Source organism: Sminthopsis crassicaudata, chromosome 2 (assembly GCF_048593235.1).
Source record: "Sminthopsis crassicaudata isolate SCR6 chromosome 2, ASM4859323v1, whole genome shotgun sequence".
NCBI classification, from domain to species: domain Eukaryota; kingdom Metazoa; phylum Chordata; class Mammalia; order Dasyuromorphia; family Dasyuridae; genus Sminthopsis; species Sminthopsis crassicaudata.
In genome coordinates, this window is record NC_133618.1 from 673,287,492 (window position 1) to 673,313,604 (window position 26,113).

At 36.9% G+C, this 26,113-nt stretch overlaps 1 protein-coding gene across 1 annotated transcript in view; it reads left to right on the forward strand.

The window, feature by feature from the left end:
- Positions 1-1,057: 1,057 nt before the first annotated feature.
- LOC141559055 (lipase member N-like) overlaps positions 1,058-26,113 on the forward strand; it is a 32,712-nt gene continuing 7,656 nt past the window's right edge. Inside the window, exons 1-7 of the mRNA XM_074297096.1 lie at positions 1,058-1,168; positions 1,683-1,800; positions 14,718-14,916; positions 16,392-16,501; positions 17,727-17,863; positions 24,488-24,634; positions 25,787-25,858. Coding sequence (XP_074153197.1) covers positions 1,064-1,168; positions 1,683-1,800; positions 14,718-14,916; positions 16,392-16,501; positions 17,727-17,863; positions 24,488-24,634; positions 25,787-25,858 — 888 coding nt within the window. The 5' untranslated portion in view covers positions 1,058-1,063. The remainder of the gene's footprint in view (positions 1,169-1,682; positions 1,801-14,717; positions 14,917-16,391; positions 16,502-17,726; positions 17,864-24,487; positions 24,635-25,786; positions 25,859-26,113) is intronic.

Below are 26,113 nucleotides of genomic sequence, written 5' to 3' on the forward strand. Positions count from 1 at the left end.
CAACATCATTGGCTTGCAAATGTCCCTACTTTGGTACTTGTATATTGTTGCTATTCAATTGTCACTTATTTTCTGTGATCCCATTTGGGGTTTTCTTAGCAAATGTTTTAACATTTCCTTTTCCAGTTCATTTTCAAGATGAGAAAACTGAGGTTAACAGGGTTAGGAGACTTGCCCAACAACACACAGGTAGTATCAGAGACTGGATTTGCACTCATAAAGATGAGTTTTCCTGATTTTAGGTCCATAACCCTAGGCACTGCTCTATCTAGTTGTCCAACTATCCCTATATCCACCTTCCTAATCTATAGGAAACAATGCAGATTGCAGCAGCAGTGATTTGGTAATCCTTTGATCATTTAGAATAAACAAATTTATCATATTTGGAAGGCACTGGCTGAGTAAACAATGTTGTACACAAGTCCTCAAAATCATAACCAAACCCACAAACAATAGATGGAAAATAACTTTTGCTGCTGATGCAAACCAATGATCATATTTGCTCTTTATAACAAAAGTGCTAAAATCATTTTCTTTGGCCCCTATAGTGGAGGTGCTACTTCTTACAACTAGATAAAGGCAAAAGAGACATATTTAGATGGCACAAGAGAAATCTTTTGCTTTCTGTGGCAGAGAGCATTTCATCCCCCAAAGTGGCTTGGTTGGGTTCTGGGCGCAAGTGCCAATCCCAGCTGGCATTGAAGCCGGCTTCTTGGTGTGCCGATGTGACCCACAACTTCTGGGATGTTTCCTGATGTGTCATCAACTGAAAGAGGTTGGGTCCCACTGATGTAAGGTATGACATGAACCTGGTTAAACCACTGAATTCAGCATCTAATTTTCTTTTTTTTCTAATTGAAAGAAGTCACACTAGTTCTTGTTCAGACAAATATCTCAGTGGCCCAACCTTTTCTAGCTCCCACCTCCATCTTGAGCAATAGCTCCTTTCACAGTGTCTGCCACCAAAAACTTGGGTTAATTTTTGAAGGGTACCAACCAATTCTGAAGAGTAACCATACCAACCAATATTAACAGTCAGTATCTTTTTCTAGGTGACTGTGAGATGTGGCTCTTTTCAGTAGTGATATATGTCACCTATGGAATTCTAAATGCCCAAGGATCATTGGACTCAAAATATCCTGTGGAACCCGAAGTGTGGATGAATATTGTAAGTTATGGAAAGGGGAAGGAAATGTCAGGATTGGACTTCTAGTGCATTCTCCCTCAGCAGACTTTTACCAAAGGCTGGATGGCCATTGGTTCAATGTATTTCCAGAAGGGACTACTTGTACAAAGATGGCTGGGCCTGGATAGCTTCTTAGGTCTCCTTAGCTCTCAGCTCCTATCTTTGATTGATTTCAAGGTGATGGATTTGATGATGGATCTGATTGATCATCACAATAGGCTCAAGCTTATGTACCAGATGAGTGGGGAGCAGAGATTGATGAGCATGAAGAAGGACTCTAAACTGACACCCTAGATGGTTCAAAATGGTGATTAGGAGCTACATCAGCTTGGAAACTAATGTAGTCCCTCCAACATCCTTTGTATTCCTCAGTGAATCCTAGTATGACTTTAACCAGAAAAAAAACTCAGCCCGGGGACTTGTACCTCCTTTCTGACTGCACCCAAGAAGGCAGGACCCAACTCCTGTCACTAATATATTTTGTATTTTTGCACAGAGTGAGCTCATCAAGCACTGTGGTTATCCCAGTGAGGAATATGACGTCACCACTGAAGATGGTTACATACTCAGCGTCAATCGAATTCCCCATGGCCAAAGACCTCCTGAGAAAAAAGGTATATCTTATTTCAAGATGGGAAGCAATATTGGTGATCCAGGTGTGCAGGGCAAGTTAAATCAGGGATAACTCGATCAATCTGCAAGTGTCCAAAGACAAATGTAAAGCAGTCTTTTCTTTCAGGGACTTTACAACCTAGCCAAAGCAGACATGAGTCTATAGAGGTCTACATAAATAATTTGGTAGAAAAAGGTACGTACTAACAACTTAACAGGGGAGCATTAGGAGGTGACAGGGTAGATGGGGAAAGGCTAAATTGAATTAATGCTGCCCTTTCTGCTCCCATGTGAACAGCTCTTGATGTTTAGGGAATTTTTCTTTTCTGAAAAATGAGGGGATTGGATTCAGTAGCCTCCAAGACACCTTCAAACTCTATAACTTTGATATCTCAACTTCTGGGAAAGATTGGAAATAATCTCTTAAGGGATGAAGAGGGTGATTTGTTCTCTTTCTCTCCATGAGGTATCAAAGGACAAGAATATTGATAATTGATAATAGAGATTGATAATAGATAATTGATAATAATGAGAGGATTGATTGATAATAGATAATTGATAATGGAAAGGATGTTTGCTCACCCAAACTGCCTTTTGACATCTGTAGGGTGTCAGGACAAAAAAGAGGCCTTCAAAGATAAGGCATTCCTGTTTATTTCTCTTTATAGGAAAAAATTCAAAGCCTTGTGTTTCTGGAAGATTTATTTCTTTACCTCTGCTAGAGAGAGATTAGCTAAATTAAGGATTAGGATTTTCATGGCATTCAGGATCAGTATAGATTGCCAAGGATTTCCTCACCTCAAGGATTAGGCCTTTCCCTGCCTCAGAGCTGATCAAGTCATAGCATCCTGGCAGGGTAGTAAGAAGCCTTCTTGAAGTATTTGCCTGGGCCTTGAGGACTGAGAAAAACCAAAATAGTAAAAGCCTCTGAATTAGGAGAAACCCTACTGGCAATCTAGTTCAGCTCCAAACTGATGAAGAATAAACTCTGATAAATATCTCCAAAAAGTGTTTCTCTATGAAGATCTCAATAAAAGACTTGAAGATCACCACCTCCCAAGACAATTTTTTTTGATTTTTCAATTTATTTTTTTTCTTTTTTTATTATAGCTTTTTATTTACAAGATATATGTGTGGGTAATTTTTCAGCATTGATAATTGCAAAACCTTTTGTTCCAATTTTCCCCTCCTTCCCCCCATCCCCTCTCCCAGATGGCAAGTTGACCAATACATGTAAAATATGTTAAAGTATAAGTTAAATACAATATATGTATACATAGCCATATAGTTATTTTGCTGTACAAAAAGAATCGGACTTCAAAATAGTATGCAATTAGCCTGTGAAGGAAATAAAAAATGCAGGCGGACAAAAATAGAGGGATTGGGGATTCTATGTAGTGGTTCACACTCATTTCCCTGAGTTCTTTCACTGGGTGTAGCTGGTTCAGTTCCTTACTGCTCTATTGAAACTGATTTGGTTCATCTCATTATTGAAGAGGGCCAGGTCCATCAGAATTGATCATCATATAGTATTGTTGTTGAAGTGTATGATGATCTCCTGGTCCTGCTCATTTCACTCAGCATCAGTTCATGCAAGTCTCTCCAGGCCTTCCGAGACAATTTATTAACTTGAATTTGGAACACTTCCTTTTGGGTTTCCATCCTTCACAATTTCACCCCAGCCTACTTCACTAATATCATTGCACATTATTCCCTATTATACACCTTCATTTTTAATTTTTTTAGATTCAGCTACTAGTTCTTTTTTTTAAAAAATTATTTATTGTTGTTGTTTGCCTTTTGTTTCTGGAAGAAGCCCATGACATCAGGCAGGTAAAAGCATGAGTTGCAGATGAATTGGAGGGAGGGAGGGATGGGCAAAATTATGGGATTCATTTTCCCCTCCAAAGCCATCTGGACTGGATGGGCAAAAATTTGCCACTGTTGGCAAGATATAGATCAAAGACAGCTGGAGATGCCCCTGAATGAAATGAGAGACTTTGGCCTTTTTAAGCTAAGATTTTCAACAGTTTGACTGAGGCCACATCTATTCAATACTTAAAGCTAGGTTGCAATTGAAGCAAAGAATCTTCATGTATTCAAAAAAATTCTTGAATGTAAATAGAAGTCATTTCTACTTTGGTCAGAAACCCTGAGAGTCTTCCCCTTCCAGATTCATTCTTTCATTTATTTATTTGTGCACTGATTTTTCTTTAACCCTTCCATTTGTTATTTGTCATTTTTGATGGTTATGAGATAGTACTCCAGACTTGCTTTAATTTACATCTCTCTAATCAATGTGATTTTAAAGAGCACTTTTTTCATATGACTATAAATAGCTTTGATTTCTTCTTCTGAAAGCTAGCTGTTCATATCTTTTACCCATTTACCAGTTGAGGAATGGCTCTTATTTTTATAAATTTGACTGAGTTCCCTCTATATTTGAGAAGTGAGGACTTTATTAGAGAAACCTACTGTAACATTTTTTATGTCATTTCATATTCTATGCTACTTTTGGCAATTCAGTTTACCTGCTTATCTCTTTTAATTATGTTTCTTTTAGCTTTTTTGGTGTCTGAGATTATGATTGCTACCCCTGCCATTTTAAGATTTGTTCCAGCCTTTTATTTTTAATTCTTTGTGTGTCTTTCTGTGTCAAATGTATATCTTGAAAACAATATATTATTGAGTTCTGATTCCTAATCCTTTTTACTATCTGCTTCTATTGATGGGTGAACTGATATTATTCAAATTTACAATTATGATTACTAATAATGTGTTTCCTTTCATCATATATTCTATTTCACCCCTCTATTTCTCTTTTTTATTCTATCCCTCCTCAAAAGTTCATTTTGCTTTTGAACATTGCCTTCGTTAATCTGTCCTATATTTTATCCTCTCCCCTTCGGAAAATGATTATCCTCTTCTATTTCCTCACTGAGTCAGAGAAATTTCTCTAGTACTTTTCCATCTTTGAACCAATTCCCATGAAAGTGAGATTCAAGCATTGCCCACTACATATACCCCTTTTCTCCTCCCTGCAAAAGCTCTTTGTTGCATGTTTCTTTATGCAAGATAGACTTCCCTTTCTATTTCTCCTTTCCCCCTTCTCCTAGTGCATCCTTTTTTTATGCTTTTTTTTTTTCTTGGTGGAGGGAGAGGAGATATCATATTGCTGTGTTTTGTCTATTTGGATATTACACATCTTACTTTAAAAAATTGTATCAAAATTCAGTATCAGTCTAGTTTTCTTTATCTGTTTTTGCTCTTTCTGTTTCAGATATCAGCACCATATTTATGTCATAAGATACAAATTTATTACCTATTTTTTTTCAGCTAGTTCATGTTGCACTAGAATTGATTGCTCTTTAAACGTGTGGTAGAATTCACTTGTGAATCCATCTGTTCCTAGGTTTATTTGTTTTCTTTAGGGAGCTCATTGATGATTTGTTCATTTTCTTTCTCTAAGATAAAGGATATTTTGGTTTTTTCCCCATTTACATGTAAAAAACAATTTGTAATTTTAAAAACAATTTTGAGTAGAAATTATTTTTCTCCCTTCCCTGTACTTGAGATGGTAAGCAATTTTACATAGGTTATACATGTTTAAACATATGCAAAGTGTATTTCCATTTTATTCATGTTGTGAAAGAAAATATAGACAAAAAATTAAGAAAATAATGAAAGTGAAAAGTAGTATGTTTCCATCTACATTCAGACTACATCAGTTCTTCTTCTGAGAGTGGATAGCATTTTTATCTTGGATTTTCATATTGCTGATTTTAGATGAACTCTTCACAGTTTTGTGGAGGATAGATAACCCATACAGAGTTAGTAATCATACAACAATGTTGTTATTATGTACAAGGCTCTCCTGAGTCTGCTCACTTCATTTTGTATGAATTCCTGTCAGATTTTCCAGGTTTTTCTGAAAGTATGCTGCTTGTTATATCTTATAGCCTAGTATTTCATTAGAATCACACACCACAACTTTTGCAGCCATTCACCAACTGGTGCAAATCCCCTCAATTTCACATTCTTTGATACCACAAAAAAAAAAAAAGCTTTTAAAATAAATTTTAAAATAGGTCCTTATTATTTAATCTCTTTGGGACACAGTACCATTACTGATCAAAGGGTAAGCACAATATTAGAGATTTGGTGGGCATAGTTGCAATTTTTTTCTATAGAATGGTTGAATCAGTTTATAATTCCATCAACAATACATTAGTTTTCCAAATTTCCCACATGCCCTCTAACATTTATCATTTTCCTTTTTTGTCATGGTAGCCAATCTGAAAGGTGTGAAATGGTACCTCAGAGTATTTTAATTTGCAGTTTTCTAATCAATAGTGATTTAGAGCATTTTTCATTAGCTTTGATTTCTTCTGAAAATTTCCTGTTCATATCCTTTGACCATTTATCAATTGACTTGATTCTCTATACATTTGAGAAATATGGCCTTAATCAAAGAAATTTGCTTTAAAAACATTTCCCCAGGAGGAGCTAGATGGTGCAGTGAATAACACCAGCTTTGAAGTCAGAATTCAAATCTGATCTCAGACACTTAACACTTTCTAGCTGTGTGACCCTGGGCACTTAATCCCAATTGCCTCAGCAAAAAAAAAAAAAAAAAAAAAAAAAAAAAAAAACCAAAAAACAAAAAAAAAAAAATTTCTCCAGTTTTCTGCATTTCTTCTGGTCTTGGTTGCATTAATATTTTGTGTAGAATCTTTTTAATGTAATATAATTAAAATTATATGTTTAACAATCTGCAATACTCTATGTCTTCTGTTTGGTCATAAATTATTCCTTTTTCCATAGATCTGACAGGTAAATTGTTCCATGCTCCCCAAACTTGCTGATTGTATCATTCCTTGATGTCAAAAGCATGTACTTGTTATGTTCTAATCTTGGAATTATTATGTTGTAAGATGTTTATATATGCTTAGTTCTGCCATACTGTTCTTAAGTTTTCACTTTCCCAAACATTTTTATCAAATATGAGTTGTTATCACAAAAGCTTGGGTTTGGGGGTTTGTTAAACAATAGATTATCATGATTATTTTCTACAAAGTATTGTGTACTTAATTTATTCCATGGATCCATCACTTTATTTCTTAAACAGTATTATATTATCTTCTAATTAATATTTTATAATACATTTTGAGATATGATATGACTAAGCCACTTTCTTTTATTTTTTCTATCAATTCTCTTGATAGTCTTGATCTTTCGTTCTTCCAGATGAATTTTGTTATATTTTTTCCAGCTTCATAAACTAATTTTTGGTAATTTAATTGTTATGGTACTGAAAAAGTAAATAAATTTAGATAGAATTATCATTTTTATCATATTGACTCAGCTTACCTATGAGCAACTGATATTTTCCCAAATGTTTAGATCTACCTTTGTGTACAAAATGTTTTGGAAGTGTGTTTATTTAGTTCCTAGGTTTGTCTTGGCAGATAGTCTCCCAAGTATTTTATATTGTCAATAGAAATGGAATTTTTCTTTTTATCTCATGCTGCTGGACTTTGTTGGTAATATAAATGCTTGTGAGTTTTTTATATACTGCTACTTTGATAAAGTTAATTATTTCAATTATTTTTAGTTGATTCTTTAGGATAATCTAAGCTTATCTTGATATCATCTGTAAATAGTGATAGTTTTGTTTCCTCATTGCCTTTTTTAATCCCTTTGGTTTCTTTTTCTTATTGCTCTAGCTAACACTTCTAATATTAGCTCTTTTCAGTTCTAGTATATTGAATAATAGTTGTGATAATGGAAATCCTTGCTTCCCCCTTGATGTTACTGGGAGTCTTCTAGTTTAGTCCCCTTACAGATAAGCATGCTGATCATTTTAGATATATACTACTTGGTATTTTAAGGAAAGATCTATTTATTCCTATGTTCTCTAATCTGTTTAATAGGAATGGGTATTATGTTTTGTGAAAATATTTTTTCTTCACAAAATAGTCATTATTTTTTTCTTTTTTAATATGGGCAATTTGTATTTTTATGGATATAAATCAATTCATATTCATACTCTAGATCTACATATACCCAATTATCTTCTTTTCATGTAGGAATGTAAATGGTTCAAATAGATTAAATCATTTATTATTTCTCTTATATAGTTACCGTTTGCGCTTTTGTATTTTTGAATATTAATTTTTTATTCAGCTCTAGTATTTTCATCAGAAATGTTTGAAAGCCCCTAAGTTTATTAATTATTTATTTTCCCCCAATAGTATTATACTAAGATTTGCTTAGTAGATGATTATTGCTTGTACTCCTAGCTAATTTATCTTTCAGAATATCATTTTCAAACCCCTCTACTCCTTTAATGTGGAAGCTACTAAATCTTGTATAATTCTGACTTTGTATAAATTAATTTGTAAATGTAATTCTCCACATATTTGAATTGTTTCTTTTTTAAGACTGGTTGCAATAGTTTCTACTTGACCTGGGAGTGCTGGAATTTATCTATAATATTCCTGGTTGCTTTCATTTTGGAGTCTCTTTCAGGAGGTGATTGATGGATTTTTTTTTTCAATTTCTATTTTACCTTCTGGTCTTAGAATATCAGGACAGTTTTCCTTAATGATTTCATGAAATATGATGACTAGACTCTTTAAAAAATATGTTTTCGGTAGTTCAATAATTCTTAAATAACTTCTTGATCTGCTTTCAAGGTCACTTTTTTCTGTTAAGATATTTCATATTTTCTTCAATTGTTTATTTTTCTTACTTTGTTTTATTATTTCTTGACATCTCATGGGATTATTAGCTTCCAATTGCCCAATTCTAATTTTAAAGAATTTTTTCTACAATGAGCTTTGTTGCCCCTTTTCCCTATTTAGCCAAGTCTGCTTTTTAAGGAGTTCTTATCTAAAGTGAATTTTGTGGCTTCTTTTAAGATTAGGCCTTTTTTTTTTTTTTTTTTTTTTTTTTTTGGTCTTTTTCTGGTCTTTATTTTTTGTTCTTGATCTTCTCTGTCACCATAGTAGATTTTTATGCTTAGATTCTTTTGTTGTTGTTTGCTCATTTACCCAGCTGATCTCTAGGTTTTCAACATTATATTAAAGTTGGGTTCTGCTCCCAGGGTAGGAGAGTTACTGTTCCAAGATTCAGGTGTTTTTTTTTTTTTTTCTGTTGCTGTTTTCAGAGCTAATTCTGGGAAATCTATAAGTCTTGGGTTCCTTTAAGGTGGTATGATTAGGACAGGTGTAGTAACTGCTTTCTCATCCTGCATTCTGGTCTTTACTCAGGAACAGACTTCTTTTCCCTGCAACCAAAAGTGCTAGCATTTTTCTTGGTTCTAGAAGTATGACCATTTCCCCTGCTCTCCCATGGCTGCAAGTCTATCTTTATTTTGGCCATGGAACTGTGTTTAGGGTCTTTTATCTCTTGGGAGAGCAAGTGCTAATGTTTTTCTTTCCCCTGAACTACAATTTGAAATTGTATATAGGCAATGCAACAAGATTGGCACCAATAAAAGGTCTCCTATAGTCTTTCTGCCCAGTTGTTCAACTCCTTTATTATCTTTGGACTGGAAGTTCCCAAAGTTGCTGCTGAAGCTATGGAACCTACTTCCAAGGCCTCCTGCTGGTATTGCAGCAGTATGAATCATTCTCTAGGCCAACTCCCACCTCTGTGTCACAGACCTTTTTTTGAAAATTTTCCAAGTTGCCTTAGGCTAGAGAAATACCTCACCTTGATTTTTTTTGTTGGCTCTACCACTTCAGAATTTGAGATTTTATTTTAATATTTTATTTTTTAATTAGATATAAAAACTTGACTTTTTTTTAAATTTTGAGTTTCAAATTCTCTTCCTCTCTTCCTCCATCCCCCTCTCATTGAGAAAATAAGCAATTTTATTTTGTTATACATGTACAATCATGCAAAACATATTTGCATACTAGTCATGCTGTGAAAGAATAGTCATTGCCAATATCTTCTGGATTCTGGAAAAATCAAGAGAGTTCCAGAAAAAAAATCTGTTTCTATGGCTACAGTAAAGACTTTGTGTTATCACAACATAAGGTGCTAAATTCTCAAAGAGATAGGAGTACCAAGTCCTCTTATTTGTTTCCTGAGGAGCCTGTATGTGGGCCAAGAAACAGCAGTTAGAACTGAATGTGGAACATTTGGCTTAAAATTGAAAAAGAAGTACAATAGGGCTGTATATTATCACCTTATTTATTTGACTTATATGCAGAGAATATCATATGAAGTGCCATGTTGGGTGAATCAAAAACTGGAATTCAGGTTATCAGGAGAATTATCAAAAATCTCTGATATACAAATGATATCACTATGGTGGCAGAAATTAAAGAGAAATTAAAATGAATTAAAATGCCTCTTGATGAGGATAAAAGAATAGAATGCAAAAGCTGGCTTAAAACTTAACGTTAAAAAGAAAACCTCTTTGCAACTGTTTCCATCACTCCCTGGAAAACAGGAGAAGACAAGGAAACAGTATCAAATTATATCTCAAATCTCATTCAAAGATCATTTCAGAATGACAACAGCCATGAAATTAAAAGGGGTTTGTTCCTTAGAAAGAAAAACAAAGCAAATTTGGACAGTTTATTAAATGCAGAGGCATCACCTTGCTGTCAAAGTTACGGTTTTTCCACTAGGAATATATGGCCATGGCAGTCAAACTATAATGGGAAAGCTAAGTGCCACAGAATCAACTTAATTTTTGCTGCTGGAGAAGACTTATGAAAGTCTCTTAGATAGCAAGGAAATCAAATCACTCAATACTTAAAGAAATTAATTCAAGCTATTTACTGTTATGTCAAATTTGATTTGTGGAAGATTCTGAAGATCACCTGGCAGGATAAGATATCAAAGACCAGGGTTATTTTTAAAACTAAATTGCCAAGCATTCCATCTCTATTGCAGAAAGGACAACTCCGACATCCAGTACTCCTGGATAAGCCGAGCGAATATAATAAAGACGACAATACTCCCCAAACTAATCTATTTATTTAGTGCTATACCAATCAGACTCCCAAGAAACTATTTTAGTGACCTAGAAAAAATAACAACAAAGTTCATATGGAAGAATAAAAGGTCGAGAATTTCAAGGGAATTAATGAAAAAAAAGTCAGATGAAGGTGGTCTAGGTATACCTGATCTAAAGCTATATTATATAGCAGCAGTCACCAAAACCATTTGGTATTGGCTAAGAAATAGACCGGTTGATCAGTGGAACAGATTAGGTACAAAGGACAAAAAAAGGTACAACTATAGCAATCTAGTGTTTGATAAACCCAAAGATACCAACATTAGGGATAAAAATTCATTATTTGAAAAAAAAACTGTTGGGAAAACTGGAAATTAGTATGCCAGAAATTAGATATGGATCCACACTTAACACCATATACCAAGATAAGATCAAAATGGGTCTATGATTTAGGCATAAAGAATGAGATCATAAATAGATTAGAGGAATAGAGGATAGTCTACCTCTCAGACCTGTGGAGGAGGAAGGAATTTATGACTAGAGAAGAACTAGAGATCATTATTGATCACAAAATAGAAGATGTTGATTTCATCAAACTAAAAAGTTTCTGTACAAACAATACTAATGCAAACAAGATTAGAAGGGAAGTAACAAATTGGAAAAATATTTTTACAGTTAAAGGTTCTGATAAAGGTCTCATTTCCAAAATATATAGAGAATTGATCCTAATTTATAAGAAATCAAACCATTCTCCAATTGATAAATGGTCAAAGGATATGAACAGACAATTCTCAGATAAAGAAATTGAAACTATATCCACTCTTTTGAAAGAGTGTTCCAAATCACTACTGACACACCTGTCAGATTAGCTAAGATGACAGGAACAAATAATGATGAATGTTGGAGGGGATGTGCGAAAACTGGGACACTGATGCATTGTTGGTGGAGTTGTGAAAGAATCCGGCCATTCTGGAGAGCAATCTGGAACTATGCCCAAAAAGTTATCAAACTGTGCATACCCTTTGATCTAGCAGTGCTACTACTGGGCTTATATCCCAAAGAAATACTAAAGAGGGGAAAGGGACCTGTATGTGCCAAAATGTTTGTAGCAGCTCTTTTCATAGTGGCTAGAAACTGGAAGATGAATGGATGTTCATCAATTGGAGAATGGTTGGGAAATTATGGTATATGACTGTTATGGAATATTATTGTTCAATAAGAAATGACCAGCAGGACGAATTCAGAAAGGCTTGGAGAGACTTGCATGAACTGATGCTGAGTGAAATGAGCAGAACCAGAAGATCACTATACACTTCAACAACAATACTGTATGAAGATGTATTCTGATGGAAGTGGATATCTTCAACATAAAGAAGATCCAACTTACTTCCAGCTGATCAATGATGGACAGAAACAACTACACCCAGAGAAGGAACACTGGGAAGTGAATGTAAACTGCTAGCACTACTGTCTATCTACCCAGGTTACTTATACCTTCGGAATCCAATACTTAACGTGCAACAAGAAAATTGGATTTACACACATATATTATATCTAGGTTATACTGTAATACATGTAAAATGTATGAGATTGCCTATCATCTAGAGGAGGGAGTAGAGGGAGGGAGGGGAAAATCTGGAAAAATGAATACAAGGGATAATGTTATAAAAATTACTCATTCATATATACTATCAAAAAATGTATAATTATAAAATTAATTAAAAAAAAGAAAGGACAACTCCATTGGGCTGGCCATATTGTTCAAGTATGTGCTTGCCACATTTTATTATGGAAAACTCTCATAGAGCAAGCACTCACAAAGTGGTCAGAAAAAGCAAGGTCTCTCTTTAAGAACTTTAATATTGATTGTCTGACAAGAGAGACCCTGGCACAGGAACACCCAGGGTGTCATGCCCTCATCAAAGAAGGTGCAAAGCAGAAGTGAATTGATTCAGAGGAAATGTCAGATGCACAAATTAGAAAAGCCATTCCAAATATTCATAAGGACTATTTATGTCTAACATGTGGTAGAGCATTCCAAGCTTATACTGATCTGATCAGCCACTTTAACTTGATTCTGTTATAGTGATGTCATTTTGGTCCTCTTTGAGAATGAAAGACATCAACCAACCATATAACCATAGGGGAGAATAGAAGATACTAAGTGTTATGGTCCATGGGATCACAAAGAATCATATATAACTAAACAATTGAACAACGAGAATGAAATTATTGTTTCCATGATTTATTCTTTGACCCATTCTTTTTCAAGATTAGATTATTTAGTTTTCAATTAATTTTGTATCTATGTACCCACAACTTTTTATTAAATGCAATTTTTATTACATTTTCTGAAAATAATGCATTTAATATTTCTGCTTTTGGAGGCATTTGATGAGGTTTTTTAATGCCCCCATACATGGTCATGGACTTCCATTATTTTTCCCTTGACCTGGAAGTTCTGGAATTTGGCTATTATATTTTGGGGAATTTTAATTTTAGGATCTTTATTTAGAGGTGATTAATGGATTCTCTCACTCTGACTCTAGGATACCAAGCAGTTTTCCTTGACAATTTCTTAAAAGACAATGTCTAGGCACTCTCTCTCTCTCTCTCTCTCTCTCTCTCTCTCTCTCTCTCTCTCTTTACAAAGTCACAGCTTACATATAGCCTAGTAATTTTTAAATCATCTCTCCTTGAACAACTTTGAAAGTCAATTATTTCTCCAATGAGATATTTTGCATTTTCTTCTATTTTTTCATTCTTTTTATTTTATTGTTTCTTGATATCTCATGGAATCATTAGTTTTCATTTGGCTAATTCTAATTTTTAAGGATTTTTTTCTTAGTGATCTTTTTATTTTCTTTATAATTTGTCTAATTCAACTGTTTAAGATATTTTTCCCATGAATTTTTGCACCTCTTTTCCATTTGCCCACTTATGCTTTTTATTGAAGTCTTTTCTTCAAAGAATTTTTATACCACCTTTTCCATTTGGGCAATATTGTTTTTTAAGGTGTTTGCCTCTTCAGTGTATTTTTGTGTCTCTTTTACCATTTACCTATTTTGTTTATTAAGGTGTTATTTTCTTCAGTATTTTTGGCACCTCCTTTACCAACCTGTTGATTCTTTTTTATCAGTCATTTCTTTTCCCAAATTTTTTGCCATCTCTCCTTTATTTGATTCTTAAAATCTTTTTTTTTTTAAGCTTCCCCAGGGTCTTAGACTAATTCACATTTTTCTTTGAGGCTTTACATGTATCTACTTTGATTTCATGTCTTTGTGTTTTGATCTTTGCTGTCTCCATTATAACTTTCTATGTCAGGTTCTTATTTTGTAATTTGCTTATTTTTCCAGTCTATTTCTTGATTTTTAACTTTATGCTAAAGTTAGACTTTGTTCCATGTATGGAGAGAGAACACTGTTCCAACCTTCAGAATTTTTATGCTGTTGTTTACAGAGCTAATTCTACGAGTCTGTAAGTTGTCAGTTCTTTTAAGGTCATGTGATCTAAGGAGAGGTGTGGTCACTGCTCTCCTGACATGTACTCTTCTGTTATAGACTAAGTAATCAAGACCAATTTTTCCATTGGTTTGGGATTTCATTCCATGACAGTGAAGTTACACTAGGGACAGACCAGATAGAGCCTTCACTCTGCTATACTTTAAAACTTCTTTTGTCCTTGTAACTTGAAATAAATGTGCTTGATTTTTCTGGCTTGAAGGATCCACTTAACACCTGTGGCCTTGAATGAGTCTCTTTTCCACTTTAAAGGTTAGCTTACTCCTGGCCCGGGGGATGGATGGGGGTGGGGGGGGGTGAGATATTTAAATTAGAAGAGCTCCAAAGTTCCTTCCAGCCTTGCATCCTATGTTTTTTCCAAACTATTATTTGCCTTACTTTGGCACTTACTTTCTCTCTCTCTCTTCCAACATTTCAGGTCCAAGGCCTGTGGTGTATTTGCAACATGCCCTGTTTGCAGATAATGCCTCCTGGCTCCTGAACAAGCCGAACATGAGCTTAGGTTTTCTTCTAGCAGATGCTGGGTATGATGTGTGGATGGGCAACAGCCGGGGCAACACTTGGTCCAGAAGACACAAGACCCTTTCAGCAGAGCAAGAAGAATTCTGGGCTTTCAGGTAAACAAGGCTTCAAGAAAAGATCAGGAATTAAATGGTGTGAGAGAAGTGAGAAAACAAAGGGGAAGAGTTTTGGAAATCAGACTGCATGAGTTCAAATATCAGCTCTTCTGCCCCTAACCCTGGGCAAGGCATTTGTCCTCTTTAGGACTCAGTTTCTTCATCTATGATCTGAAGGCACTCAGGGTAATAGCTCTACATCTAAAGGGATCTCAGAGGCCATCCAATCCAATCTTATTTTACAGATGAGGAAACTGAGGTACAAGACTTAACAGATTGTCCAGGCTCACATAGGAAAAGAATTTGGACTCAGCACTTCTAATGTACCATATGTCTCTTGAAAGTTCCTTTCAGCTCTAAATTTTAGGAGGCCAAATCCCTCTCACTTCTCTATGCCTCAGTTTCCTTATCTGTAAAGTGAGGGTGGTTGAACTAGAAAGTCACTATTTTCTTTTTTCCTTCTAAATTATGATCCATAGAGTCAGGAGCTTTTTGTCTCTGACATTTCCTAGATGTGTGACCCTGAGAAAGCTACTTAATATTGCTGAGTCAATTTCTTCAAAAATGAGGACAATAATCATAATAATTAAGGATGATGTACCTCTCTCACAGAGCTCTATAGATTTCAAATGAGATGATTTATGTAAAGTCCTTTGCAAATCTCAAAGCACAATATAAATGTCAAGTATTAGTGTGGTTTCAGTAGTGCCTGGAACATAGTAATGGCCAGTAAATGCTTTTTCATTCATTTGACCATTTATTACAGCTGTAACTTCCAACTCAGGGTATTCTGCTGATCTGATTATAATGAGTTCACTGAGTTTTCATGATTCCAATGCGGTTCTTTCCCCATTGTACTACACAGCCTTTTGATAACACTGGGATGGTTAAACAGTACATTCAATCTCCTCATTTGAGAGATGTAAGAAACGCAAATGGAAGCCTTGGACAAAATCACATAGAAAGCTAATAAGTGACTGAAGCAGAATTTGAATTCAGATCTTTTGACTTGCATCACACAACTTCAGAATGTGCTCATCCATTTATTTATTTATTTATCCATCTTTGTATTTATTTATCTGGCTATTTGTTCATTTGTTTGTCTATTCATTCACTCATCTATCTAATTATTCATCTATTTATTGTTTGTTTATTTTTGGAGTTGGGAAATATGGGGAAACGGGGGTTGACAGCTTTGCCTTCCTTTCTGCAGTAACTGGTCCTTGTGAATGGCTTTGGCCAACAATTCACCTCCTCGGGCTATCGTTCTTATAATGAGTTCTGACTCACCTAGGCTGGGACCCAGAAAATAGACACTCATAAACTCTTCCTGGATCTATTATGCTGAGATAGTTGAAGAATTGATTAAAGAAAATCTGAGTAGGAAGACCTATTTTAGTTTGGTTCCAACAAATGTTCAGCAATCAAGCCCTCTGGATTCAAACTACAACTTTGATCTCCTTTCTTTTTTCTAGTTTTGATGAAATGGCCAAGTATGACCTCCCAAGCGTGATCAATTTCATCGTACAAAAGACTGGACAAGAGAAGCTGTATTTTGTTGGCCATTCATTGGGCACCACAATAGGTATGCTTAGAAAAGACTGAGTGAAGGTCTGATGGATGCTTTGGAGAGTTCTTCCCACTAGTCAGAGGCTGCTGAGTGGCAGGTATCATGGAACACAGAAGAGGAAGTCTTGGGATCATGGACACAGAGCTGCCGGTGACCATAAGGGTTCTCTAGCTCAAACGCCTTGGTTTACAGATGCAGAAAAGTGCTCTGTCCAAGGTCACACAGTAATAGCAGCATCAGAATTCTAACCAAGGTCTTCTAACACCGGTCCATGATTCTTTTGACTGTGCCCTCTGGCATTTAGGCAGTCAAAAAGCATTTATTAAGTGCCCATATGTGCCAGCCCCTGTGCTAATCACTGAAACACAAAAAGAAGCAGGTAACAGTCCCACCCTCAGGAGCTCCCAATGGAATAGGAGAGAAGATATGAAAACAAGTTAGGTAAACAGAAAGTGCATAAGAGAAGATAGTAGAATAATGAGACTGGGAAAGGCTTCCTGAGAAAAGGTCTTGGGTTGGACTTAAAGGAAACTAGGGAGATCAGGAGACAAGGATGAGGAAGGAGAGCATTCCAAGGATAAGGGAGCCACCCTGGAAGAATCCTCAGAAGCACCAGCTCCAACCTCCTGATTGTGGATGAGATTATTTTTCATTCATCTTTTGGACCATTCCCCCCAAGAGAGTCTTATGTGAATATGTGTTTGTCAAATATCGATCGATACCAATAGAAATAGAAATGTATACATTTATCAAATATAAATATAAAATGAATTTATGAGGGGAAAGAATAAGGAATGAATATGAAGAACCCATGGCAAGGGCTGTGTCTAAGGCCCTGTGTTTAGGAAAGCTCTCCCACAGACCAGCCCTGTGATCTGGAAGTAATGAGTTCTTCTCTCATCCCCTCATTTTCCTCTTCTATGAAATGAAGACTTGAGCTGATTTCTAGGAGGTGAGGTGAGACAGGAAAAGGTGGGGAAAGAAGACTTCCTTTAGGAAGACAGAATCAAAATATATCTTGAAGATGGACTTAGATCTTCTAAAGGACCCACAAGAAAAGAGCCCCCCTTTAAAAATGGGGGTTAAGCCAAATGACCAGGGTCCTGGCAGCTCCACACTTGCTGAATTATGGCTCAGCAGTGTGTACCTTTCCCTTAGGGCCTAGACACCCAGGTATCTCCCCACTGATGAGACCTCAGGGCTCCTCCCTTCAGCAGGCTATCTTCCCCTTTTTTTCCAGGGTTTATTGCTTTCACGACTAGACCAGAAGTAGCTCGAAGAATCAAGATGAATTTTGCCCTGGGTCCAGTGGCATCCTTCAAACACCCCAAGAGCATCTTTTCCAATTTCTTTTTCCTTCCACAGTCAGTCATCAAGGTAGGCAGCTTCCCCATTCCCACCACACCAAGGACCCTAAGTCTTGGAAAGTTTAAATTCTGTTAAGAACCATAAGAAAAAGATGAAAATAAGGCAACATGATTGCTGGTATGTGTGCAAACATATTTAATCAGTCATTCATTGTATATGTACATGTACCTATACACGCGTGTGCATCTTTGTATGATGGTTGCATGCATGTGTGTATGCATTGCACTCATATATATGTATACATGTGTGATTGACACATGTGCACGATGTATAGATGGGAACACGTCTGTGTATGTGTACATATGTATGTGCATCTTTATATGATGGGTTGTGTGCATGTATGTATGTTGTGTGTGTGATGGACATGTGTGTATGGCTGTAGCTGTGCATGTGTGCATTCATGTGCATCTCTGCATGATGGGTTGTGTGTATGTGTGTATGTATTACACATGCATTTGTATGTACATTGTGTGATGGGCATGTGTGCATGATGTACACCATGTCTCTGTGCATGTCTTGCTGTGTGCATGTGTATATGTGTTGCCCTGTGTGTGTACATGTGTGTGGTGGGCATGTGTGCATAGGCATAACTGTGTATGTGTGTATACACATGCATGTGCATCTTTGTATGATGGGTTGTGTGCATGTGTATGTGTATTGCACATGTGTATGTTGTATGATGGGCATGTGTGCATGACGTGTACTATGTCTCTGTGCATGTCTTGCTGTGCATGTGTGTGATATGTATTCCAATTTTGGATTTTCCCTACTGTAGAGAAGGATTCTCTAGAATCCTAGAAAGAGTCATGCATCACCATTCCTTCCTAATAGAGCTTGTATACTTGTTTGCAAAGCACTTTGTGTATGCTTTTTTTGAGAAGCACTTTGTGTATGCTCTTTTGCAGACCACTTTGTGTATACTTTTTGCAGAGCACTTTGTGTATACTTTTTTTGTGGAGCACTTTGTGTATACTTTTTGCAGAGCACTTTGTGTATACTTTTTGCAGAGCACTTTGTGTATACTTTTTGTAGAGCACTTTGTGTATACTTTTTTGTGGAGCACTTTGTGTATACTTTTTTGTGAAACATTTTGTGTATACTTTTTTGTGAAGCACTTTGTGTATACTTTTTTTGCAAAGCACTTTGTATATACTTTTTTGCTGCTTTCACCAACTTTGTAAACAAAGGTGACCAGGTATCAATGTCTTAGTTTTAAAGTTAAGGAAATTGAATCTCCAAGAATTTAAGTGATTTCCTGTAAGCAAGGTCTTCCTGGAGGTGGCTGTAGTGTGATGGACAGAAGGGAGGTTCCAAAGCCAAAGGCTCTGGGTTCAAATCCCACCTCTGAGGAGCAGTACTTTTGTGACTTACAGTGGATCACAAGCATTTGTTAATGGTCTGGTGTATGTACAAAAACCAAAATCAAGCTGTACCTGCCTTGAAGCCCCTGATCACCTTTCTACTAGGAAAGGTAATGGGAATGTAGTAAGTCCCTGGAAGGTAACGCTCCTAAGTCCCTTCCCCTCCTCAGACCTCAGTTTCCTTTTCAGTATAATGAAGGACTTCGGCCAGATGAACATGACGTGTCTGATCCCAGGCCCATGGCCTAAGTCTCCAAGCCTTCTTCTATTTTTCAGCATCCTTCTTCAAGGATTCTCAATTTAGACCTTGGATAGTTCCGCAGTCTCTTTTTACAAGGGGAGGCAACGAGCATTTATTAAGCACCTATTCAGTGCCAGGATTTGTGCTAAAAGCCTGGGATACAAATGCAGGCTGAGAGACAGATAAAACTTGTCTTCCATGAACTTACATTCTAATGGGGAAGACAATCTGTGAAGGAGCTGATGAGGGGTGTAGAGGCAGAGCCGGGAGGGAGACTAAAGCTGGCCAGGGCTGGATGGAGGCCCCGGTTTGTTACTTGGGAAGGGAATGAAGGCTAACTGAGAAGCAGGGTCTGAGAAATACAGATTGGGCCATGGGGTGAAGAAAGATATGGCTGTCGATACTCGTGTTCTGGAGCATCATTAGGTTGACGAGCTTTGTCCTCCAGATAACTCCAGGAGAGTAGATGCAGCCGGCAGCTCCAATGGGGACTGTCCGCGGCACCTCACTTGTGGACCAGAGGGAGTTGCCTTTTGATGGACTAGGAGACACATACACACACACAAAGAATGGAAGGTTGGAGGCAAAATGCAAGTAAGGAGCCCTGAGTTTCTTGAGCATCTGTCTGGCAGCATCATGTGGCCTTGAGGAAAATACAATAGGCCTGAACCAGCTTGGAGTCAGACAGCTGGGTTTGAATCTTGGCTTTCGTGCAAACTACCCCATCTGACCCTTATTTCTTTGGGCCCTGGTTTCTTAGTATGTAAAATGAAAGGATGGGACAGCTTCTGGCTGGGCTGAAAAGGACTATGAGGGGAAAAGGAAGGAAGAAAATAAACAAGCAATTGTAGCTTAGAATGTGAATGGGATGAATCTACTCATTAAATGATAGATTAAAAATTTGAAGTTAACAATTTGTAGCTTTTAAAAGTGCTATATAAATGAGAGATACACACAAACATAAAGATTAGGAGTAGCATCTATCATGTAAGAAAGTAGGATTATGATTTCAGTTAAAGCTAACATAGATTTAATCAAAAAAGAAAATAGGGGGCAGCTAGGTGGCGCAGTGGATAGAGCACCAGCCCTGAATTCAGGAGGACCTGAGTTCAAATCTGGTCTCAGACACTTAACACTTCCTAGCTGTATGACCCTGGGCAAGTCACTTAACCACAGCCTCAGGGGGAAAAAAAGAGAGAAAATAACTACACTGTGTGTCAGCCATCTCATTCAACACTGTTGTAGATCATGTAGAATAACTAGATAGTATAAAAAATATATAATTGCCAAAACAGGCATAGGAACTATTTGAATACAAACAAAAGCACTTAACAAATGCTAATTTATTTGACTTGTGTGATCACAGAGGAAGCATTCAACCTCTCAGACTGAGCCCCTCAGCAACAAAATTGGGCTAGATTCTCCAAGGTTCCTTCTAGTCCTGCTGTTACTGTGAGAATTAGGTCACCTCTCAAGTTTCTTTCCAGCTCTAAGTTCTATGATCCTTTTACAGATGAAGAAACTGAGGTCTAGAGGGAATGACTTGCCATGAATGACTTGCCATGACTATATAGCAAATGTCAGACACAGGATCTTCAGACATCCATATTTCCTAAATCTAAAAATAACACCAGGATCACTGTAGGCAAATATGATGAAGATCTACTGAAACAATCCCAGGATGTTACAATGAGGCTCTGAAAGAGGGAAGGCTTCAATAATAGGAAGAAATTCCAGATATTATAGGCAAGGCTCCCTCCAGGGCATAGTGCCAGATGTCATTTAGTTTCAATGCCCTGTTCTTCCAGTTCAAGACTGGAGATTAACATCAGTAATAAAACTTAAACATGTCTTTCTGGAAATGAACCAGTTTTCCCATACAGATTGTAGCAAATTGTTTGCTGTGTTCACAGAAACTATGGGGAAACAAAGGTTTCCTATTAGAAGATTCGGTAAAGAAAGTACCCTCTCTTGAATTATGCAGCCGGAAAATCTTGTCCTGGCTATGTTCTGAGTTTCTCTTCTTATGGGCAAAAAATGTGCTTGGCTCCTCCAAAACCCTCCTCAATCCCCTTTTCAACACTCTTAATTAGGGTGACAAGTGCCCCAACTGTGGGGGACCATTCACTTCAGGGTCCTACCTAGCCATTCCTTCTGTAGGCAGCGCTTCCCATCCCACAGTTCCTCTATTCCAACCTTTATCCATGTATCCTAACTCTCAATAAATGCTTGATGATTGATTCCTTACCCTTGGGTAAGGAAGAGTATAATGGAAAGAATGCAGCCTTTGGAGTCAGAGAACCTGATTTAGAATCCTTACTTGGTTTCTTAATTTCCACGTGACTGGAGAGGTCATTAGTTTCTGGCCATCTACTATCTATTCCAGTTCCAAACCTATAATCCCACATATACCTCTCTGTTTTGCAAGGCACAGATGATCTAGGCCCTGTTTTTTGCCTCCAGGGTGATTTTGAGCAATCATGTCCCCTTTCTCTGAATCTGTTTCCTTAGCTGTAAAATGGAATGACCTTTAGAGTCCCTTTCAGCTCCAAGCCTGTGATCTTAAAAGCCAAAATCTTTCCCTTCTCTCAACCTGTTTCCTCATTTATAAAATGAGGGGGTTGTAGAAGATGGTCTTTAAGATCTTTTCTAGCCCCAACTCCAATCTTTCCCCACATTAATAAAGAATGGTTTTCATACCCTTTCAAAATCAATTACGTATTATTCTCTTATTAAGTTTTTACCAATATCTTTGTTCATGATACCAGAATTGCTCCCAGTAACCCTACTCCTCTCTCACCTAGAGAGCCATCCCCCCCCCCAAAAAATGATATTTTTTAAAGCACAAAAGAGAAAAAAAGAGGAAAAATGAGGAATACCAACCAATATACCCAAAAGGCCTAAAAATATATTCAATCAATTGGGGAATGACATTTGGTTACATATGTGTGCGTATTTTGTTAGTTGTCTGTATTTTGCATGCCCTTTTCAAAGAAATACAATTTTCCCCATTCAGCTCCTTCCTTATGTAAGATGCATATATTTTGTTTTTCCAAAGGCTTTTCATTTTTCTTGTGATCAAAGGCATTTATTTTATTTTTTATAATTGTTTCTATGATTTGGGGGGGGGGGGTTTAAGAACACATATCCTCCCAATAGCTATGGATGGTTATATGAACTGTTGCTTTTCCAATTTTCTGATGATATGATACTTAATATAAAGGTCACATATCCTTCTGGAATTTATTATGTGATATGATATAAGATGTGGATTCAAGTCTGGTCTTTTTTTTCCAGCAGTTTCTAGAAACAGAGTTCTTTCCTAAGCAATTTATGCATGAACTCTGGGATGTTAATTTTCAAATTTTTCCGATTTTTCTTTGTCTTGTCTATTCCATTGATTTCCTCTATTTTAATCAACATCACATGTTTTAATGACTTCTGGTTTTAATATACTTTGAGGTCTGGAAGTACTTTCATCTTTTTACCCCCTTCACCCCTATAGGGTTATATAGTACACTGGGCCTGAATCAGGAAGACTTGAATTCAAAATCAGCCTTAGACACTCAATAGCTGTGTGTTCTTTGACAAATCACTTAGCCTCTGTTTATCTTGAGTTCCCTCATCTGTAAAGTGGGGATGATAGTAACACTTTCCTCCCCTTCAAAGTTGTGGTGAAAATCAACTAACAAAATAATTATAAAGCACTTAGTGCAGTATTTGGAATATAGTAAGTGCTATATAAATGCTGGTTATTACTGTTGTTGTTATTTTCCCTTTGATATTCTAGAATGGTTTTTTTCTCCAAATGAACATTTTAGCAAGGCATATGAAATACCCCATGGATAGTTTGATGGTTCAATCATTACAACTATAAATTAATTTCAGTAGAATTGTTTTTATTATATTGGCATGTCCCAGTCATGAACACTAAGTATTTTTCTCAGCTATTCAAGTTTTCTTTATTTCTTCAAGGATCATTCTGTAATTGAATTTATACAAGTATTTTGTGTGCTTTGATAGATAAATATCAAAATATCTTATGCATCTCATTGCTATCTGGAGTGGAATTTCCCTTTATATTATTGCCTTTTAGAATTTGCTATTAAATAGGTAATCAACTGACAATAAGCCTTTATTAAGTTTTAACTATATGCCAGGCTCTAAGTCTTGAAAATACAAATATGAGTAAAAAGAATGATAGTTTAGCCTTGCCTTCAAAGAGGTTCTATTCTAATTGGAGGAGATCATATGCCAGAGGAAGCTAAAAAATGAAGGGGAGGAGGAGGAGGCTAGTGACACAAGGGCCATCCCATGGCAAAAAGACTCCAGGCATTGAGATGGCAACTGAGGTATGGTGGCAAGATCTTGAGACAGATGATAGAAAGAGACAGGGACAAAGAGAAACAGAGGAGAGACAATCGATCTCCCTCTATTCACATACATGTAAGTCTACATCTCAAAAATCTTAGTGTAATGTAAAGCTATTAACTGATTTCTAGTTCTAATCCTATTAAACTTCAACCTGCACTAAGACCTTTGGGACACTATTCAGTGTATCGCACAACCATCCATTTGAACCTGTTTCTGCTGAAAACTGTAAAATTAGACCACAAAGCCCCTAAGGACTCCTATAATTCTAAATCTGTGCTTCTCCTCTGTCTCTAAAAGCTTCAACAACCACAACAAAATGGGGGCAATAATCCCTACTTGTCTTCCTCCTAGGATTTTTTAGTAGTTTTCTCCCTTTTTTTGTTGTCTTTATTTTTACTTGATTTCTTTTCCTCCTGCTACTCCTCCTTTTCCTTTTCCTCCCCTTCTTCCTTCTTTTCCTTCTCCTTTTCTTTTTCCTTTTCCTCCTGCTCCTCTTCCTTTTTCTCCTTCTTACCATTTTATGTGTCCAGGGCTTTGCCAATATGTCTATAGTTATTCTCGTTTGTCTCGGGTGAAATTTGAATTGTTGCAAGTGAAATGTGACCCTAAAAGTTATGTACCTTCTTTTTCAAAGCAAATTGTTTGCTGTGTTCACAGAAACTATGGGGAAACAAAGGTTTCCTATTAGAAGATTCGGTAAAGAAAGTATCCTCTCTTGAATTATGCAGCCGGAAAATCTTGTCCTGGATATGTTCTGAGTTTCTCTTCTTATGGGCTGGATATGATACTAAAAATCTGAATGTGGTAAGTAAAACCCAAGGGCCTTAAGGGATTTCTATTTCTTTGGTTTCCCTGGTACTGCTTCTGCTCATACCTAGTTTTTAGGGTTTTATAAGCTCCATGTGACCTAATCCAGCGCTGGCAATAAACTCAGATTACTCTGTGCATCCACATCTGATATCCCAATATATGACTTCTCCCTAAGGTTCCTGATCAAAATGGAGAAGAGCAGGTACCTAGCATAGAAAGAGGACCCAGGGTGGGGTCAGGAAATGAAGAGGGTGCCACTGCACCATCTTGCCCCATTCCCTATTTTGAGTGTCTCCCTTTCTAGAGGTCACACCCCCAAACTCCCCCTCCCCAACATATGTCTTTCCAGAATACAAAAACCTGAGTCTATCCCTTGAATACGGTTTCTTCCCCCAGGTGATACATCTCAACTGAGCCTCCTCCACTCCCATCTCTACTGCTTTATTCCAGATGTAATTTCCTTGGACCCCTGTTCCTTAGAGTCCCCCATCCAAAAGTCAGATAGGACCCAAAATAATACCACACCTGTTGAACACCCTCAGAACAGAATAGGAAGAAAGTTGGAAAACTTTTTCCCAATGGACGAACCTGCAAGAGCTCTTCAGCTTTTTCCTGTATTCCAGAATTCTCGAAATGAAGCCTGGAGGGTCCTGGTTTGTAGGCCCTGACCTCCTTACATGACACAGTAGTAGTCCAGAGCCCTAGATTTATAATCCGAAGAAATGGGTTCAATCCCAGTTCCATCAGCTAGTAGTAGTGTGTCTTTGGGATTGCTGAGCCCCTCTGGACTTCAGTGTCTTCCTCTACAGAATTCCTTTCTCTTCTAACTTAGGAAAATCTCATTCTTGGGCAGGCTTTCCTGAGATCAGTACAGGCAGATTTTCCCACTGCTCCTGGTTCTGTCCTCTGAAGTGGAGCAAAAAATGCTTCATTCTTGTTTTGCTTGAATTCAGCTCTCTTTCATAATTTCCCTGTGATGCTCAATTTCCATAAAATAAAGGGCTAGGACTAGAAGTCAAAGGTAGCTTCCCTACTTTACAATCTTAGCTCCAAATCTTAAGATAATTGTTCTCTGCTGAACAATAATTAGGAGAAGAGATCCTTATCTCTATAAATGGCATTTGCTGAGTGACTTGTTTCTTTCAGAGCCGAACTTCCATTTACTTTTCCCATTCTCCCACTGGGACATCCATACAGAACATTCTGCATTTGAAGCAGGTAAGAGAGATGACCACTAAAGTTCTTCCTCTCTCTTTTCTCTCTTCCCTGTTTCCTATCTCCTTTCTCTTTCTTATTTTCTTTCTTTCTTTTATCCTCTCTCCTCTGTCTCTTTGCGCTTCTGGGTTTTGCTTTGTCTCCATTTGTCTCATTTTCTCCCTTTTTTTGTTGTCTTTATTTTTGCTTGATTTCTCTCCCTCTTTCTCCTCCTCCTCCTATTTCTCCTTCTCCTCTTCTTCTTCCTTCTTCTTCTCC